Genomic DNA, 14,331 nt, shown 5'->3' on the forward strand with positions numbered 1-14,331 from the left:
TAAACCAGGACACACCACATTGAGCAACTAAGCAAACGCATGTTAAAAGTGTTGACATAATCCTGTACGAGGGGAAAGGTTTCAAGAGCCAAAAGAATACATAAAAAAAACAGAAAAAAAGATTGCAAGATTGCTGTAAAAGGAGCATTGTAATCCATCTCTTATTGAGTTTAAGGCTCGACGAGGTAGATTGTGGAACGGAAAAGGCACATTTCAAGAATCAAAGAGTTCTAATTTAAGATATCAACTGCAGGAAACTGTTCCTAGGTCAGTCAAAAGCTGTTAATAATAGAAACATCTTAATATTTCCACCATGTTTCATCATGATAAAATGTGACGTGTCAGCACATCATCTTTTTCTGCCTGTTCCTAATTCTTTTCACATTTGAAGGAAATATAAGATTGTGATGCCATGGGGGGAAACTGTATGTCCTGAGTCAGCCTTAACAATACTCTGTTTTATGTAAGAAGCAATCTGGGGATAAAGAGATAAGAATAGCTGATAGATTAGAGCCCAGCCCATGTTTTTTTTAATTCAAGGCTTATCCTGTATCTTACAAGATGTACTGTAGTTCTGCAATAAAAGACCACACTTTTTAATCATACGCTGCATCCGCCATTCTTTTACCCCCATCATTTTTAAAAGTAAATGTATTGATGTGCTGAATGCATAAATAAATCAAATTGACTATAAATAGAAAAACTGAAGTGGTTGTACCAGGCTGCAGCATACCCCCGCTACCCTAGTGAGGATAAGCGGCATAGAAAATGGATGGATGGAAGTGGTTGTACATTTATGCTGCTCCAATATAATTCAGGACCACTCATCACATAATGTGTTTCACCGTTTCTTTATCACAGTTGTGTGTTTTTTTTTTGGCTAAATGCATCTGCACCAGAAACGACTTATTCACCTGCACAACAAACAGGCAATCACAACGACTTAAAGCACTTTAAGTCGTCAACTGTATGGACGAAAGGACTGAGATACACCCCATAATCAATTCATGAATAGACCCCTCTGACTCAACAGCAAGATCATATCCACAAAAGCCAAAAAGTCACAAAATGGAAAACCTGAGAGCCCTGACCTAAACCCCATTAAACACAGAAGGGATGAACGTGAACAGTGTAATACATTTTATACTATCCGTCTGCTATCAATATGACTGCATCCTGACTAATGGAGAGGATGTTGCCTCAGTGCAGCAGAGATCAATGAGATCATTTCTCACACCGTTCACGCCCACGTTATGTCAGTCGCACCAATTGTCGACATTACTAATAAGAAAGGAATGTCTGTGTGATGTTCAGTATCTCATAGAAGTGAGTACACCCTCCAGCATTTCAGCAAGGCTACTTCAGGGTCAATAACATAGAAATGAAACCTGGATATAGCTTAGAGACGTCAATGGACAGCTTGGATAGCAGGATATATGTCACGACCAACCGGGTGGGGTTTGTATTTTCCTTGGTTTTCACTGTCATTTCGTGTATGTTCTGTTTCCTGTTTTGCACCATGGTTAGGGTTATGCTTATTTATTTGAACATACATAAAAGTTACATTGGAATACATTTGACAATTCACAGTTAATGTTCAAAAGGAGTCGGAAGAAGCAAAGCTTATTTAATCCTACCCTCAATAAATCAATTGCAATACATTTGTTCACTTCCTGTATTCCAATTGCACTCTTTGTTGATTTAAATATATTGGAATAGGTAATGTAATAATGGGCTAAAATAGTAGTCAAAGTAAAAGCAAAGTCAAAGCACAGCACACCACAATGAGGATAAGCGGTATAAAAAATGGATGTCGGTTCAGCTAGTTGTAGGTTGTGAGGAGCGGTTTGATCAGTGAGTTTGAGAATTTGTTTTGCTTTTTGTTGGACTATTATTTTGTGAGCCGGGCTTCACCTTTTAAAGTACATCAAAATTTGACTCCTTGAGAAGATACACTGTACACAACAAAGATACGCTGTAATAAAAATGGCTGCTGAAATCCTCACTTTTGTGACACCACAGAGTTAAATGAAGTACCTACAGGTTTGCGTGTAGGGGTGACTTGCACAGACTGGTAAAACTCCGGGAGGACTCTCTTCTTCACTTTGCGCTTTTTTAGAGATGATGAGGAATCCGACTCATTCCGGGGGACCTCAACCAGATTGGACTTTTCCTCCGTCACCCGAGCATGCTGTGTGGTCCTTTTGGCGTGACGTGGACTGTGTCTGAAGCACTGTGGAGCACGAGCAAACGATTACAATCACATATAGGCTCGTTTAGCAATGGTGTGCTTTGTTGACATATACATAAGTGAACATCTTCAGAAGATGATATGACAACCACATACGCTCAATAGTATATGGTTATATACTGTTAGTATTCAAGAAGTACCTCATCCAAAAAGATCAGTCAATATTTATATGACTTGGAATATTATTCCGAATACTTTCAAGACAAAATTCTGTGACATCTGACGTTAATTCAGCATCACTTTCTCCATACAAGCTTTTGGTTTTCAATTGTGTTAATTCAAAAGTAATTGAGATTGTTGGTTTAATGTGACAACCAAATCAAATACATGCAGAAACAACAACAGATTCTTTAAATGGCTAGATTGTTTTTGGTCGTTGTGTTTTTCTGGAAGTACCATGCATTTTCAGATTTTTTTTGTAGCCATTCATAGACCAGATCATATATGCATATTTATTATTTTGTATTATTTAATTTGTATCAACATAATTGGAATTATTTTTTTAAATACATTCCATACATTCAAACATACATACGGTGTTAATATTGTTTTCCAAGTATTTAAGTAAGTGCCCTAAAAGAGTACAGTATTTTTTAACACGTCATTCTCTTATTTTGAAAGGTCCCAAACCGGACACAGTGAAACCGAAGCTCGTCTTGACTCAGAAAAGCACGTTTTTTGCAAATGGTGTGCTTTTCCCCGTCGTATTTCGGGCATTATTTTATTACAGTAAATTATTAATCTTCATGTGGTGTCAGCTTTGACATTCATTTTATTTTATTTTATTTTGAAAACTACACCCATAAACCGGAAACTGAGAGCTAAGCGGGGTCTTGACGCACCTTAACGTCTAAACAATATGCTTTTATACAACGAATGTGTCGTTTGACAAATATCACCCTATGCATTGCTGGGACAACAATGTTACGAGTATTCAACCTGCTTGTAGTAAAACTGCCAAATCACCCCCAATCATGGATTGCACATGCGCAATGCGCAATGTGGTCCATAAATAGTAATGCAGTCTTTCAATAAAGTAAAAATGATTCATGCCTGAAGTCTGTAACATGTAAAAGACAGATACTGATTTTCATTAAACGTGAATTTATGGTTGCTAGTGGTGTTGTTTTATGACTATGATGCTGATGACGTAACAAACTTATCATGACAAAAGTTCCTCTTACCTCTGAACGAAAATGATGCGTTCGAAGACCCACTGGGGGAAAGATAACAGGTTATATTTAGGTAGAGATAGGTAGAGATTAACATGCCACATTAACAGGCAGCATCAGCACGATGATCAGTTGGTGATCTAATGTCCTCTTCCTGTACGAAGCAGCGTGTAACATGAGACATGGTGATGACGAGGATGCACAGCAGGACTCACCGCGGCTCTTGGTGCGTCCTGACAGCACTGATTTGATGGGATGCTTCCCTTGGGCGATGCTGCGATGCCAGCTGCAGAAAAACAAAATAGTGGCAACAGTCCCCAGCAAAAGCAACAGCAACAGCAGCACACACTGAACACTGAGCGGCCTGAGGAGGACCAGAAACACGGCAGCGATCATCATCAAGCTGAAACGAGAGCGGCGAGACGCGCACCTCCTCTTCTTCCTCTAGTGTGCTCCAAGGCGAGAAGAAGAGAGGAGACACACGGAGGACCTCCGATCATTGCACCGCCTGCAAGCCCCGCTGCGGAGCGCATATGCACAGCCCGGGCTAGTGGTGTCGTTTTGTTGTGTATGAGTCAGCAGCAAGTTTATTTATTTATTTCTTGACAGGGTGCAAGCAGGGGGAGAGTCAGCACATTCGCTAGAGTCCTTGCTTGCAGGCATAATCTCCTGCAGAGCCGCCGAAAAAGGATAAAGCTTTATTGGTCTCTTTGGCTCTTTTTACGGAGCCATTTACATAACCTAAAGGTTAAAGGAGTCCAAATCATTATTTAGGCATCTGTTATGAAATTCATCATTGCTGTGTTTTCATACACATGCAGGAATTTAACCGGGATGTATCACACTTCAGGGTCATTTATTCATTAATTCCCATAACAGTCTGATGTAATGAGGATTACTGTATGTATTTTGGACACACTGACATTTAAAGCTTTAGTGCAGGTAAACATTGAAGGAAAAAACTGCTATTATTTTCATTACACGCCATGACCGGGATAGTGTTTTTATTATCGGGTTCATTTTTATTCATTCATTTTCTACCGCTTGTCCTCACCAGGGTTGTGGGCGTGCTGGAGCCTATCCCAGCTGTCTTCGGGTGAGAGGCAGAGCACACCCTGGACTGGTCGCCAGCCAATCACAGGGCACATATAGACAAACAACCATTCACACTCACATTCATACCTATATGGACAATTTGGAGTCACCAATTAACCGAGCATGTTTTTGGAATGTGGGAGGAAGCCGGAGTACCCGGACAAAACCCACACGTGCAGGGGCAAAACATGCAAACTCTGCACAGAGATGCCCGAGGGTGGAATCGAACTCGAATTTTGATTTCGGATTTTTTTAACAGAATGTGGAAATAAAACAAACATGGATGATAAGTTTTGATGGAAGTAATAAGAAATTACTATTACAAACTCATATTCTTCATGTGGCTTTATCTATATAGCAGTAGACAGGAGGATTATTGTCCAGGTGTGCTTTAGGCTGGCCACAATAAGGCCACTCCAAAAAGTCTAGTTTTACTGAATTGGGGAGTGGGATGAATCTGGGGGGTTGTCAGAAAACCAGTCAGTATCTGGTCCGGTGAGTATTCCGGCCATATAAGAACTGGGATTATTTCAGCTTCAGGAATTGTGTACAGATCCTTGCAACATGGAGCTGTGCATCATCATACCGTAACATGAGATGATGTCTGCATATGAATGGCACACAATGGGATTGGTCACGTTAACTGTGTGTAAATAAATCAATAAAATGCACCTCCTTATCCATAAAACACGCCATCCACAGCACTGACATCAACAAACCACTCACCTACACAACACCTTGCAAATTGATTGTTGCAGCTACTCTCCGATGGGCGGTCTCAGGCGAAGGGGCAGATGTTGGGTGCGAAGGTCTTGGGCTTGTGTTTTTTGGCTGGAAAAATGTACAGCCAAATTCTCTGTAATGCTTTTGGAGATGGAGCATTGAGTTTTGACCGTGTGATAAAATTGCACATTTTTGCATCTGCCTTTTATTGTGGCCAGCATATAACATATGAAAGAAAAACGTATTTTATGTTCATAAGTTTGTTCTCCCTGCGCATCGCAGCAAATATAAGTATTGTGTGTATATTTTTTCGAGTGATTACCAACAATGATACTCACCAGTTTGAGAATGACGTAGTACATAGAAAAAAAATAGCATAATGCAAGCATTCGTTCTTCACACGGGGGCGCCCTCCACACTCTACAGCTGCTGCCCCTGCCAGGCCCTAAGTTTCTCCAGCCATCAACACTATAATCTATCGCAGTTTATCCCGGTAAGTTTACGTTCTAAAAAAAATAAATATAATAATTTCTCTCACTTACGCGTCAAAAGCAGCGTTTGTTTTAAAACGTTTGCTCAGGAACAACACAAACACCGCCCGTGTGGGTTATGCAAGTACTTCAAAAGGAGCGCTCACTCACAGCTACTTCTGACGTATTCACTCTCGCGGAGTTTGACATGCTAGCAAAGAAGAGCACAATGTGGAGAAGAATTAAGCATTTAATTGGAGTATAAGTACGCGGGTAAGATGACGATTAAGCTTGCAAGTTGCCTTCTACCAGCCTATGTTTACTTCACATACGGTTAATATTAGCTACACGTTTGCCGTATTCCCAATATGATCAGATATCAGAACGCGCGTTCCTTGAAGTAATTGTAAAATGTAAGAATGGTGTCAAATTAGAGTACAGCTAAGAACGGTGACATAGGTCGACGCAACGCTTGTAAATACTCAATTGTTCTACACTTCGAAACTCAAATTTTCACATCCAGGCCGCTTTATGTGTTCTTCGGCTTTGTAAAACGTGGTGACGATCAAGGCATTATTCACATTCCTGCTTCTAGCGACCAAGAGTAGAAGTGCAACAACATAGGTCTTAACGACCGGTGCAGGACCCATGAAGACCGTTAATCCTTTCTAGTTTCCTTTCTTGAGTAAGTTCCCTTATAACACAGCACTATATATTCATTCTAAACGATTTGTCTTGAATTCAAATGGATAACAAGTGTTGTAGTTTGTCTCCATCCAGGTGGCTGTTAACCGCATGTCGACATTTTATCTTGTAACATTTGACCATTGTTTTGACCAGAGCTACATTAAATGTTTTATGGTCGATTGTAATTCTATGGTTATAACTATAAGAAACCTGCTATGCCAGCCTTAGCTACGTTTAAAAGTGTATTGAATTGATTTTTAGTTCCGACAAACCAAAGTCTGAGATAAGCTCTAGAAAAACCAGCCTAATCTATTATCTGAGGGGAGGCCCACGGTGCCACACTTTGAAAACCCCTGTAATGGACAACTTTTTGTTCTTACCAGTTTTGGATTTGGTCAGTGGTTTAATATTTGGTTTTTTTTCCTAGATAAATGTCTTCACCCAGTGAAGTCGAAGAGGATGACATGGGAGAAGTGGAGTTTGTGTCTGTAAGTTTCCCATAATTGTAGTAGTTTGCATATCTGCCTCACAGACAAGACATCTAAGTTTAAATTTCATTTGGAAGGTGTATGCATGGATTTTACATGTTATCTGGTGCTTCTGTGAATTCCATAAACCTTTATAGAACATGGATGAATGGAAGTCATCCATAACCTGGTCTAACTCGAGACCAAAACAGTGTCAAAGTTTGAATGACACTGTGTGGTGCACGTGAGCAAAGAAAGGTAGTCTTGTCAAATAATTTTCACTTTATATTTTTAACCCTGTATATATTTTTGACCTGTGTTTTTCACAGGAGGGGCCACTCAGGCCAGTGACGGCGTGTGTGGACCTGCTGAGTGATAGCGGTGAAGAGGGATGTTCTACATCGACAGGAACAACAGTGAGAGAAACAATATTGTATTGGAATAAGGTGGTAAAGACACAGAATTTGACTGATTCATCAACGTGGTCTTTCTTCTTTTCAAGATCGATGATGAAATTGACCGCCAAAAAGCACACGTGGCATCTACTTTGGATAGACTGGTACAGCAGGTGGCCCTGGAGAAGCGGCAAAGAGCAGACAAATGTAGAGCCTTCAAGGTAAGGAAGCAATGCATTGTTGTGCATCAGCAGGGTCAATACATCTTTGGCTTTCCACATACTGCCAATAGGCATGTCCATAAATATGGACAATACTGTTATGATTTGTTTTTTTTTTCCAGGAAAAACAAATACAACAAAGAATCCATGGACAGCAGGAGCTTATGTTTAGGTCAACAAATCCAAAGACTCAAGAGGCAAAGCGCTGTGTGGATGCATGGCTAAAGATGCCTGGTATGTACAACAAAATATGGAGGAGATACATTGGGAAATGTCCACAAAAACTCATTTTTTAAATAGAAATTAATTTTTTTTCCAGGCCTCCAGTTTGGAGTGAACAATTCTGGTTCAGGAAGACGCAGACGTCGACAGTCTGCTTTCCCACTGAACCCTTCAGTAAAACACACATGTCCAGTTATTAATTGTGGTCGGGTTTTCGAGAATGTGTTTCTCCTTGATGGTCATCTAAAAAGGTGCTACTCTTTTTTCCCCAATCAGAATGATTTGTTTATATTCAAGGGTGTTTTTTTTTTTTGTTTGTTTTGGTAGGTTTGACCACTCACCGTGTGATCCCACCATCAGTCTTAAAGGAAGTCCCACGATGTTGTTTTCCTGTGTGGTCTGTTGTCGTCACTTTCAGACCAAAGAAGAGTGGAGGACACATGTTCAATCAAAGGTTTCCCATCTCAGAAATGTTGAACTTTATTCATAAAAATAGCACATTGTTGAATGGATTCATTTTTCAGGCATCCTCATCTAATTCTGAAGGTCACTGCACGTCCCAGAACTACCAGCTCATTGTTTGCTTCGCTTGTCCTGCCTGCTACCTCCTCTTCAACCTGCGAGATGAGTGTCTTCAGCACATGTCAGCCAAAAACCACTTTACAGAGTCCCTCACAATGAGCAGTACTGGTAAAACTAACCTTGGTCCTCAAAGTTATCCAGTAACAATGTCAATTCAACACAAACCACATCAAGTTAGAACTCCTGTTAAAAACCATAATGAGTTCTCTTGGTCTTGTGTTCGTTCCAGACAGTAAACAAGGAGCAGTGCCTGTACCCATGCCACAACACGCTAAGAATCGCCTCATCGCACTGTGCAAGGATGCGCCGTTCAACGTCAAATGCACTCTGTGTCACAAAGTGTTGAGTTCGCATCAGACAGCGCAAGCTCACTTTAAGTAAGTTTTATTTTTTCAAATTCCAATTTCTGTCATTTCATCCATCTTGTCGAGGTACAGTGCATCCGGAAAGTATTCACTTTTTGTACATTTTGTCATGTTACAGCCTCATTCCAAACTGAATTAAATTAATCTCTTACCTCAAAATTCTACACAAAATACTCCATTATGACAATGTGAAAAAAGGTTTGTTTTTTTTTCTGACTTTTTTTGAATTTATTAAAAATAGAAAACAAAAAAATCCCATTTACATAAGTATTCACAGCCTTTGCCATGAAGCTCAAAATTGAGCTCAGGTGCATCTTTTTTCCACTGATCATCCTTGAGATCTTTCTACAGCTTAATTGGAGTCCACCTGCAGTAAATTCAGTTGATTGGACATGATTTGGAAATATAATGCTTCAAAGCAGCAGAAATGTTTCTGTATCCTTCCCCAGATTTGTGCCTCAAGACAATCCTGTCTCGCAGGTCTACAGACAGTTCTTTTGACTTCATGCTTGGTGTTTGTGCTCTGACATGCACAGTCAACTGTGGGACCTTATATAGACAGTTATTATATTTCCAAATCATGTCCAATCAACTGAATTTACTGCAGGTGGACTCCAATTAAGCTGTAGAAAGATCTCAAGGATGATCAGTGGAAAAAAGATGCACCTGAGCTCAATTTTGAGCTTCATGGCAAAGGCTGTGAATACTTATGTAAATGTGATTTTAGTTTTCTATTTTTAATAAATTAAAAAGAAGTCAAAAAAAAAACTTTTTTCACATTGTCATAATGGAGTATTTTGTGTAGAATTTTGAGGTAAGAGATTAATTTAATACAATTTGGAATGAGGCTGTAACATGACAAAATGTGGAAAAAGTGAAGCGCTGTGAATACTTTCCGGATGCACTGTAGGTACCCCTCACAGGTACTGAGGTGCTTTACTTAACGAATATTTATGACTGAATACATAATTGCCATCCATCCATCCATTTTCCTCCGCTTATCCGGGTCCGGGTCGCGGGGACAGCAGTCTTAGTATGGAAGCCCAGACTTCCGCATGCCCGGAACACCTCACCAGGGAGGCATCCGGACTAGATGCCCGAGCCACCTCAACTGACTCCTCTCGAAGTGCCTTGATGTACATAATTGCATCCGCTTTAATTAAAATATACCCAATTATCTATATTTTTGCGGGAAATGACATATTGTTAAAAGAAATGGTGCCAATGGATATTAATTTAATATTTTCAAGTTCCACATCCAAAAATACTACAATAAGACAATTTTACAATTTGGACTGCAATTTACAATGGGATTTTACAATTTTACTCTGTCAGAAGGCGTTTTATTATGAGTGTTACCAGAATTGATTATTTGATGGTAGTTTACTATATCTGCAAGATATAAAGAAAAACATGAAAATTGAATTTGACCTTGATATTCAGCAGACACTCAAATGTTCACATTGCTGTTGATTCAGTGGATTGCTTTTGCTATCTGTCTGTCCGCAGTGTGCACTGCAGACAGGGCTGTGCTGTGGCCATGGCTGATAAAACGGTGGTGCAAGTAGCAAAACAGCTCCAAGTGCGAGGCCAGTGCTCTCTCTGCTGTTTAATCTTCCTGAGCGAAGAGGAAGTGGAAAGGCACAGAGAAAACACCCAACATCATGTGGAGGTCAACAGGACCATGGAGCGAGCTCTTCTTCAGTTCTGTAGGTTTTCTGAAAATCAACACAGGGCTGACAATGAGGAGAAAAGGCCAGTCTCGAGCAAACAGTTTCAAAAAAGAAACAAGAACAGCGGTGAGCGTGATGAGTGTCCCACCAAACGACAAAAACTAAGAAGCTCTATCACCATGTGGTTTTGTGAGTGTGGTCAGAGGTTCTCAGAGGCTGGCTCCGCCAGTAAGCACATCTTGGCTGTCAACCAAATTAACTTTCAGTGTGGCGTATGTGGCAAACTCATGGGAGAGTCTTCAATCACCCGCCTACACATGAGCCGCTTTCACGGAGGAGCTCACCTCTCCAACTTCTGTTTCTACTGCCGCAAGTGCAAACTGGAGATGCCTCGCTTGGAAGATATCATGTGTCATGTGTCGGACGTGCACCAAGGGCATACTTTCTTCACCGAAAAGGAAGTACCCGCGGAAGCGGAGGCCAAGCCGTCCATCAAGGATCCATGCTCTTCCTCCACACTCACACCCGTCCCAGCGGAGGTGGCATCCTTTTCCAAAGCGGCGCCAACTTGGATGTGCAGGATGTGCGAGGACGTCTTTGACTCAGAAGCAGCCGTCCACAAGCATTGCAGTGATGTGAGCAGCCACAGCTTCCAGAGATTCGCCTGCGGCCACTGCCCGCAGAAGTTCTTCAAGGAGTCCACCGTGCGCCGGCATTGCGCCAACGAGCACAACGGGCAGATGAAGAGCGCACACTTCTGCGGCCTCTGCGATAGCATGTTGTTTGAGTCTGAAGGAGAGTTCCGGCAGCACTATGAAAGCCTCCACAGTAGAGACTACTACTGCATGGACGACGGCGACCGTGTTCAACCTGCTTCAGCTGCTGAAAGTGTCTCTCCTGCGGACTCATGTCCATGCATGGGCTCAGAGAAGACCAAAGATGCAATGAAAGCCACATACACGCGCTGCATGGTGAAGCTGGCCTCTCAAGGCCACTGTCAGTACATGTGTGCGCCTTGTGCTGTAACTGCCCCCTCCTATGCTCAGATCAAGACTCACGTCCAAACCACACACGCGGCCTTGAACCTGGACAAAACCTTTGAAGTAGAATGCAGAACTTGCGGGGAACACTTTGCAGATGTTCCAAATTTCCATAAACACCATCACTCTCAGCACTGTGCGCTGGAACCATGCATGAGCTCCAGGACCTGTGGGGACAAGGTCAAAGGAAAACCTCAAGTACTGAATGCTGTGGAGGTCAAAGAAGAACTGCATGGTAAAACACCTTTTCATATTTAGTCTATGCAGCATTTCGTTCCAAAAATTAAGGCAATTTAATGGTATTTAATTCAATTCTACCAGGAATTTGCATTATAGATTTTTTTTTTCAAACTATATTTGCATTGCGTTTTAAGTTAATCTGTTTGCATGACTTTATTCAAAATTCAATGCCATTTTTCTCGTTCGTCTTTGAATTTAGTTGAGTTACACAAAATCGTCATAGAAAGGTTGCAGATGAGCGACACATTGATTTGTGAAAAGACATCGGGCATGCATTAAAAAGGTGTAACATTGAAATAATGTTACACCTAAAATAATGTTAAATAGTGTATGTATGTGTAGTCTGAGCTCCAGCTTCCATACATAATTGAGCAGAATTATGCTATATAGGTGGGTTTCTATAGTATGGATGCAGGTGACCTTTCCATTACATACAAGTTGGGTGGAACCTTGGTTAGCGTTCACCCCAGTTAGCGTGTTTTAACATTAACATCAAAAATGTATGGCACAGTTTTGCGTGCGTTCATTGCACGCACTGGATTGTCGTGTTATGAATAGAAAGGCCCCAACTGCATTCAGCACAGTCTGCCCCCAATGTTCTGGCATCCATCCAAAAAGGGACGGGGGTACGGGGCAAAAGGCATGGGGGCAAGGAAAATCTAAACCTGCTAGAGCAGTGCCGTGCGAGGATTGGAGCACCACTACCAATGGAATCTTCAACGAGTGTGCCTGTCCTACATCAACAGGAACTGTGTTCAGGCACACTCATAATTGGAAGTTGTAGGTCATTTTGATGCTTGTGCCCCATAAGATACCTGGTGTACCCCACTACGGGAACTTAGGTGCTAGAGGAATATTATTTTTACTTTGCAGTTGTGTGTTTCAAACAATAAGGTAAATAGGGAAGTTAACAGGTTCCTGCAGTGGAAACGGGGGCTAATGTTGTTCTGTACATAGCAAAGTCAGTCAGCAGCTCCTCTGCTGCTCGCATCCCAGTAGTACACTTCATTTTCCCTCAGTTGACACGATTAATCAACCAGTGGCTCTCATGGAACATAATTCTTATCACTGTTTGTTCATCCCAAGCTCTTTGTTTATTGAAAGTATTTTTTTCTTCTCACGCAGAGATGAAAGATGAGATGCTGCAAAGGTTTTTAAAAATGGAGCAGACTGAGAGAGATGTCTGTCAAAGTGAGGAACAAAACCAGCAGGGCTCTGACTCAACAGGTATGTATTTCAAATTTGTAGTCCTCACTTGCTGAGTGTTTTTTTGTTATGTATCTATTATCGTGCATTTTAAGTGTTTAATTTCAATATCTTAAGCTCGGCCCCATGTTATCTATGCTAGCCTCTCCTCTTACTGATATTTGCCATGGTGTTTTGTAGCTAGCATTTTTCACGTTTGTATTCGTCTACAGATGATGATGAGGTGAAACAGGCACTTGCTTTGAGCGTAGAGGAAGATGAGCAAGAGTCGGCAGGTATGTCATTTAAAGGCCAAGCAAGATCTATAAATTATCAAAGCTAAAAACTCATTTTCAAACAGGGAATCTGGGCAGAAAGAGTAGGTACCGTTAGTAATTGTGTCTGATATGTCTGCTTAAACAAACAACCATTGAGACGGCTGCCACTTTAAACATGGCACGCTACCAAACTAACCAGTTCACCACCAATTTGTTTATTCTAAACTTAGGAAAGGCTTTCAAATAGGGTGGGGAAGAGGAACTAAGTAAGAAGCCAAAAAGTAGCACTTCCACACGGAATGGGAGAACTCAAGTCGGACGTGTCATGGCGAACACCATGCAGTGTGAAGGTCATCTAATCTAATGACTGTATACATCTCTAGAACATATACAGGTCAATACAGTACAGTACACCGCCCACACCTCCGAGTTGGTAAAAATGTTTCACAACAGGACGCACCACTTTTATGACGCCCTCATAAAGTTACACGTGTATAAAGAGTGTTACACATTGGTTAACTTCAATGTTAAAATGGCGACAGGTTGACTTCAGCTAACCAATTATTTTGGTTTCCACTACTCTCCGTGAACAGAATGGTTTTAAGTTATATCTGAGGTAAACAACTAACACTAATGCTGCCTAAATCTTTTACAGAATTTGCGGAGGCTCTTAAAAGAAGTCTTCTGGAGTACTGAGGAGAAAACTGTTGCACCTTCCGCAGAAGGTTTTTCAGTTACATGACTAAAATATGTCAAAAGTTATTCCACAGTGATGTCCTGTAATACAGGACACGACAGGTCAGGGATGAACAGTTAGTGTATTTGGAGAGCTGCTGTTTGTGTCTTTGCTCTGTGGAGGGGCCGACTGGAGACGTGCTATTGATGGCATCGATGACGCTGCAGGATGCCACCGTGCTCGTATGACCACACTTGTTTGTAACGCCACACTGCTAACTCGCCAGTTGCTTTCTCTTTCATTTTTCATTGCAACACTGAAAAGCCTTTGTTTTGTATGCAACCTTAAGGAGTGAGTCCAGTTTAAAGCTAACTACTATTAGCAACGATGTGTTTATTTGTGAATGGAAAAAGTGTTTAATGCCTCATCAGAACATAAATAAAAGGAACTAATGAGATCTGCAGCTAGGAGACCCGCGTTCAATTCCACCCTCGGCCATCTCTGTGTGGAGTTTGCATGTTCTCCCCGTGCATGCGTGGGTTTTCTCCGGGTACTCCGGTTTCCTCCCACATTCCAAAAACATGCTAGG

The 14,331-nt window shown here is 41.3% G+C and overlaps 2 protein-coding genes across 22 annotated transcripts in view; one reads left to right on the forward strand and one right to left on the reverse strand.

The window, feature by feature from the left end:
- The window catches only part of dst (dystonin), a 127,991-nt gene extending 124,005 nt beyond the window's left edge, over positions 1–3,986 (reverse strand). For 12 of the 19 annotated variants that reach the window (XM_058058440.2, XM_058058439.2, XM_058058423.2 and 9 more), the window contains exons 1-3: positions 3,639–3,977; positions 3,436–3,467; positions 2,042–2,233 (exon numbers count right to left, since the gene is read on the reverse strand). In XM_058058440.2, the coding sequence (XP_057914423.2) occupies positions 2,042–2,233; positions 3,436–3,467; positions 3,639–3,822 (408 nt within the window). In that variant the 5' untranslated portion in view covers positions 3,823–3,977. Of the gene's footprint in view, positions 1–2,041; positions 2,234–3,435; positions 3,468–3,638 lie in introns of all 19 variants that reach the window. The other 7 variants (XM_058058422.2, XM_058058432.2, XM_058058428.2 and 4 more) reach the window with 3 other exon arrangements.
- A 1,859-nt stretch (positions 3,987–5,845) lies between these two features.
- Positions 5,846–14,199, forward strand: znf451 (zinc finger protein 451). 3 transcript variants are annotated; one of them, XM_058059032.2, is made up of 13 exons: positions 5,846–5,984; positions 6,826–6,886; positions 7,195–7,281; positions 7,368–7,481; positions 7,604–7,715; positions 7,801–7,954; positions 8,031–8,157; positions 8,228–8,393; positions 8,515–8,662; positions 10,160–11,598; positions 12,729–12,830; positions 13,022–13,084; positions 13,722–14,199. In XM_058059032.2, the coding sequence occupies exons 2-13, from the start codon at positions 6,830–6,832 to the stop codon at positions 13,760–13,762; spliced, it is 2,610 nt and encodes an 869-aa protein (XP_057915015.2). In that variant the 5' UTR covers positions 5,846–5,984; positions 6,826–6,829; the 3' UTR covers positions 13,763–14,199. The 3 variants fall into 3 exon arrangements, with proteins under 3 accessions (XP_057915015.2, XP_057915017.2, XP_057915018.2); XM_058059034.2 differs by having other exon boundaries at positions 5,894–6,044; XM_058059035.2 differs by lacking the exon at positions 5,846–5,984 and adding an exon at positions 6,319–6,396.
- The last annotated feature ends 132 nt before the right edge of the window (positions 14,200–14,331 follow it).

Source organism: Doryrhamphus excisus, linkage group LG20, assembly GCF_037039965.1.
Source record: "Doryrhamphus excisus strain RoL-2023G ecotype Guam linkage group LG20, RoL_Dexc_Guam_v1.1, whole genome shotgun sequence".
NCBI lineage: Eukaryota > Metazoa > Chordata > Actinopteri > Syngnathiformes > Syngnathidae > Doryrhamphus > Doryrhamphus excisus.

Excerpts from the sequence above, each read along its gene's own strand:
- znf451 (XM_058059032.2), top strand. The coding sequence starts at position 6,830 with ATGTCTTCACCCAGTGAAGTCGAAGAGGATGACATGGGAGAAGTGGAG. Across the intron at positions 7,482-7,603 it reads ACAAATGTAGAGCCTTCAAG|GAAAAACAAATACAACAAAG; the intron begins GTAAGGAAGCAA and ends TTTTTTTTCCAG. Across the intron at positions 8,158-8,227 it reads GGACACATGTTCAATCAAAG|GCATCCTCATCTAATTCTGA; the intron begins GTTTCCCATCTC and ends TTCATTTTTCAG.